General features: G+C 41.9%; 1 protein-coding gene across 1 annotated transcript in view; it reads left to right on the plus strand.

Annotated features, from left to right (window-relative positions):
* USH2A (Usher syndrome 2A (autosomal recessive, mild)) overlaps positions 1 to 5,727 on the plus strand; it is a 442,266-nt gene that overhangs the window by 111,000 nt on the left and 325,539 nt on the right. Inside the window, 1 exon segment of the mRNA XM_006761291.2 lies at positions 1,074 to 1,218. Coding sequence (XP_006761354.1) covers positions 1,074 to 1,218 — 145 coding nt within the window.

Raw genomic sequence — 5,727 nt, forward strand, 5'->3', positions numbered from 1 at the left:
ATTTTTAAAAATAAATAAATTCTAATCACACTTTTCTAGAACTACTCACCTAGGTTATAAAATTTTAAAGTTAAGACTCAAGCAAATATTCCAAATGAATTTTATTGTACTTCTAAAGGGAAAATATGAAGAAAATTCCTGCATATATGACTAACCTTTACAGTTTTCATATTTATGGAATGTATTTGTATTTATGAAAGACTTTGTGATCTCTTTTTATATCACCAATCCTCAGCAGAAACAGTTTTGTACTTACTCACGCTTATTGTTATACTCTCCATTTCAATGACTTTTTTTTTTCTCGGTATAATTTCCAGTGGTTCTTTGTGTCTACAGACCAAGCAAATTTACGTGGATGCTTTGATCATTTCTAGTTAGAATGACGGGCCCGACTCTCAGTGTTGGTTATTTAATTTACTTGTTTATGGACGAGGGAGTTCCTCCCCGTCTCCTTTGCGCATATCTGCTATTTCACCCGAGACTGTGTGATAAAGACACCATTTCAAAAAATATAACTGTTTGATCTAATGCATATGTGCTTATTTGCATAAGAAAGATAATTGAGAATTGACCTCATGTGGCTGCTCAGTAATGTGTTTATTTTTTGTTTTGTTTTGTTCTGTTCTGTTTTAAAGAAAATGATGGGATTGATTTAGCAAAGTGACATATTTCTGTACCATCTCCATCAAATAGCATGTGGGCATTGCTGCGCGGGGGTAGCTTTGGCCAAGCCCTATGGTTTTAATTGGATTTTTTCATGATAACAATGACAGTGGCACCATCCTTTATCTTCACCATCGGAGACAATAACCATACCGCCACGCTGCTTTATGGGGCAATAACGTGGGTTCCTCACTTATCCACTCAGGAGCTGCATTATCACCCCATAAAACAGTGTGATTGGATGATTATCAATTAAACCCTTGCTTGTTGAGACTCTTCCAACAAATTCTCTTCTCCTAAGAGTGATTGGCAGTACCCCCTTCTGTGTGAATTCATGGAACTTGGACAGCCAAGGTGATATTTTTCACACAGATTATCTACTATCTGACTTTTTTTTTTTTTCCTGGAAGGTGTTGGCCAGGACTGAACCCCAGCAGCTGTCCTATATTGTAAGTGGACTGAAACCTTACAGGACCTACAACTTCACTGTCTCCCTCTGCAACTCAGTTGGTTGTGTAACCAGTGCTTCGGGAGCAGGGCAGACGTTGCCAGCAGGTAAGCCAGTTTCCACGGCCATGAAAAATATACTGTGTATTTATAAACGAACACCTACAAAGCTCAACACCTTCTCCCGTTTGGACTTCATATTTGTCTTTTGCTTTCCCCTGCTCCCTCACTCATCCTGATTGCTACTACCTTTGCCTTTTTGACCAGAAAAATAAACAAATGTAAGAGGTGCCTAGGAGTCCTGAGTTGCAGCTGTTGTCATAATAAGAAATAGAAGTAAGTGCAGAGAAGCCCCTGGGCCCAGCCACCATCCCAGGTCCTGGCGATGCCCTGACAGTTGTTAGATGTATTCAGAGGCCTTCTTCTTTTTTTAAAAATTGATTTCAGAGAGGAAGGGAGAGACAGAGAGAGAGAGAGAGAGAGAGAGAGAGAGAGAGGATGGGAGAGAGAAACAGAAACATCAACGATGAGAGAGAACCATTGATCAGCTGCCTTTTGCACACCCCCCACTAGGGATCGAGCCCTGATGGGGAATGGAACTGTGGCCACCTCCTTCGTAGGTTGATGCTCAACTGAGACCCACCAGCCTGGCAGGAGGCTTCTCATGAGGGCTCGGACTATCTCGTCCCTCGGTCTTGACCTTTTTTGTGGGGTGGGTCTACTCATTGCTCTATTAGGGAGCCAGAGGCAGACACCTGGGAATTACCAGGCTGGCCTGCTGGTGGTATATTTTGCCTTTGTTGGGTACAGTGGCGTACTTATTAGTTTATCTAGTATTCATAAGAATGTGCTAAGTTTACAAAATGTAAAGACTTGTCCACTATGATCATAGTAGGAAGTGGTTTGTACATATATTTGCTTGCTTTACTTAGAAAAAAAACCAGACTCAATACAAACAGGATTACCTGTATTATTACCTGGATAACACAATTACAGGGCAGTTAGTCTATTTTCAAATCAGTTTTCCATCAGCCGCCCAACCAGGCTTGGTTTCCTGGGGCTCCTTAAGAAAACGTCCTGCTGTGAGTGGAAAAGTCTCCGACATGAGTGACAGATGGTGCACAAATATTCCGCTACAAAATATTCCCTAGACCCTCTTCCTGTCTTCAGGTCCAGTTCTCGAGTCTGTTGTCTTATTTTGTTTTCATTCTGGTAAACCTCGTTGCGTTCAAATGAATCTCATCCAAGGAATTTGTGTTTCTTCAAATCTTCCATCCATGAGAACGACTCCCAAATTCCAAGAAATTATGTTTTATTATCTCTATGACAGGACTCTGTACTTTTATGTATTTAATCTATAGTCCAGTCATATTTCATCTACATGCATTTCAGCTAGGTGCTCCATGGAATTGAACTTTGAGCTCCTGGTTCATAGGTCAACGCTCAACCACTGACACACCAGCCAGGCTAATAATATATTCTTTATAACATCTCTCCCAAGTGTTTGTCCAACAGTCTGATAGCTTCAGTGGTAGGGCAGCTCCTACCTCTCAGGCAAGTCACACCCCTTCTAAAAGGTGTTTCCTTATATTGATCTGAGCGATCTCCCTGAGGCTTCTATTTAACAGTCTTTTTCTACTCCCTGGGGGGCTGTCCTCAGTCTGTTTCTCTTCCTCATGACATCACTTAGAATAAGTTTTTCCATAACAGTGCCTCTGCCCCAGCCTCCTCTCCTTCAGGCTACATTCCCAGGCAGCTCCCACATGCAGCTCACATGCCTGGTCTCGGGTGCTGTGTGTACAGGCCCTGTCTTCCAGGTAAGACCCTGGCCGGCTGAGTGGAGACGCAAACTAAAGGAACTGAAGGGAGACCTGCCTGTCCCTAGAGACTAGACACCCCCTGGGCCTGCAAAGAGTAAAGCAGGAAAATGGTCCTTGAAACAGAGTCCTCCCCACTCAGTGCAGCCATGATGTCTGTGCTGCCACCACCACAGTGGCTGCAGCCAGTTCTGTGGTTTTTCCTAAAACTTGTCTTGAGATTAGACGTCTGCATGTAGCACAGATATTAAGATATAGAACTCAGCACTGGGAAAGCCAAGCCTTTAGAATAGTCACCAGGTTTGACGTAGGAAAGGACTGAAAGTTGACTTTTACCTGTATGTTGTCTTCTAGTAATAAAATGGCAATTTGGAGTATATATATATTACTCCCGTGAATTCTGGTGGTTTGGGGAAAATTTCACTTGTAAATCTAAATTCAGTTCATATGAGCTTATTATTGGAGATCAAAAGAAGCCAACCACATTTACAAACTTTTTTTAAAAAAAGAGTACCAAAAATCGCAAGTAGTGTCCAGCTAAATCATGGAAATGTGTCTTCCTTAAATCTCAGTCCGATAAATGAGAAAGACACTTGTAAAGATTTATCTGACTGTTTCATTAAAGGCTTGAGAATTATAATTTGCTTTTTTTGTGCTTTAAGTGTGTGTGTGTGTGTGTGTGTGTGTTTCAACCCGATACAAGCTTAGAATTGGTGTGTTTCATTTAGAATATTCCATCACTACTCCTCTAGTTTTCCTGCCAGGGCAAAGGCTGGGATCCCACTTGAGGGAGGGGTTCTCCCTGGAGCTGCTGCTTCTGTCTCCATTGTAAAATCTTCAGGCGATTTGAGCCGTAGCTTTGGAGTTGCTTCCGAGGGCCTGAGGGTAATGAGCTTGGGACTGAACCCTCTTAGAGTCTTTGTTATCCTTGAGAATTACCCTTTTAATGGAGGAAATCTGTACATCTCTATCCTTTGCAAATGAAGTACACTTTAAACCTTTTTTTAAGAGAAATTTCTTTGGGAGATCCGGTCCTGGAGGGACACTGCTCTTTCCTTAGCCGGTCAGAAATTGACCTCTGCACCCCGAGCTCAGATGAACCCATCTCCCATTAAGCAAGTAATTAGTGGTGCATTAAGCTTTTTTCTCTGAATCCAAAGTAAAATGTACAGGCTCTTGGCTGCTGGGTTGAAAACACACATTGTTTTGCATGCAGATACCTAAGTCTTTTCACTGCGAATAGGGCCCAGGGTGATTAAACAAGCACTCTTAATATGTTAATTTATAATTTTAATTACAACAATCTTGTACATATAGTCATTAGTGAATACCAATATAAATATTTTTCTATCTTTTTATTCATAATGCATAAACCAATCATCCTGTTACTTCTGTGAGGTCGCCACTGCTTTTTGTTTCATAATACAATCTTTGTTCTGAGTTATGAATGCATTTGGTTCGCTCCTGTCTTGAATAATCCCTCATTAAGCCAGTCACTTTCAGCTCCACGCTAAAAAGGAAAAAAAATTATCATGCAAATGCGGCGTGCCATATTAAAAAGCACATTACCAAACACTTCTGTTGCTGTCCTTCAATTAGTTTCCCTTCTTTGAATTTAATTCCATTTGTTGTTAAACTACCGACTTGATGTATGGACTCATGAATCTGAGGCTGCTGCCGGGAACCGGGGGAGGGGGAGCGAAGAGCTGCAGAGGGAGCCGGAATGAATTGGCTTCACCTTTGACAAGAACACTCCAACAGCACCGGAATCCTCTGATGATTCAACGGGGCTAATTATCCAATTATTTATTCCAAGAATCCAGGCAGCGCTTTCTTTCGTGAGAGGCGTGGAAGGCAACCGGAGAAATCTGGGAGTGGCAGTTCCTCTTCCGGAGCTGCGAGATTCACAGGATGCTGCCCAGGTGCTCGGGCAGCCCTCCGCATCAGGCAGGGTTCTGGTCTGTTTGTCTGTTTTGCCCTTTCAACACCAGAAATGCCTTTCCAGGTTTCCCCCCCGCACGTCAGATTTCCACAGCTCTTCAGCGATGTTCAAGTTGAATCTCCCTTGATTAAAAGCTTTTGGTTCAGAGCAATACTTTTTAATTGCCTAATGATATAAGTCGGTTCTTCGGCAAGAACCGCACATTTAGGAGTTCATTTGCAATATAACTGAAAAATTCATCGCATGGCAGTAAAACAATTTACTGTTAATTACAAGGAGAAGAATTTGCTCCCAGATTGCCATGAATCATGCCGCACTCCTCGAGATTTATAACAGATGTGTAAGTGGGATGAATTAGCAGGGTTTAATAACAGAGACACAAATCATGCAGACTTCAAGGAGCTTTAATTGATATACTAGAATGTGACGGGCATGAATCACTCAGCCATTCCGCAGCACTGTAACATATGGTCAGCTCAATATGCTGCCACTTAAATCGGTCGGCGAGTCGTTGGTTGTCCCATATGGTGGAAGCAATATATTTTTCATGATTAAAAAAAATGCATCTATTTTTTAAAGAAATATGATTGCAAAGCATGTTTGTTATTGAACAGTTACCTGAATGCCAGACTCTTTTTTTTTTAATGATTCTTTTTTTAAAAAAAACATGGCAACTTCCCAAAATAAATAGCCACGGCGACTGGTAATACCAGGTCGCTGGGGGCACTCAGAGAGCCACATGGGTGCACTTGGCCAAACCTCTAGAAGAGCCGTTGATGAGAGCTGTGGTGTCAGGGAAATCCTTCAGACTTGGGCAAAGCCAACCAATGATAGGAATGATGTCACTCTCGGATAGTT

Source organism: Myotis davidii, unplaced genomic scaffold (assembly GCF_000327345.1).
Source record: "Myotis davidii unplaced genomic scaffold, ASM32734v1 scaffold174, whole genome shotgun sequence".
Lineage (NCBI taxonomy): Eukaryota > Metazoa > Chordata > Mammalia > Chiroptera > Vespertilionidae > Myotis > Myotis davidii.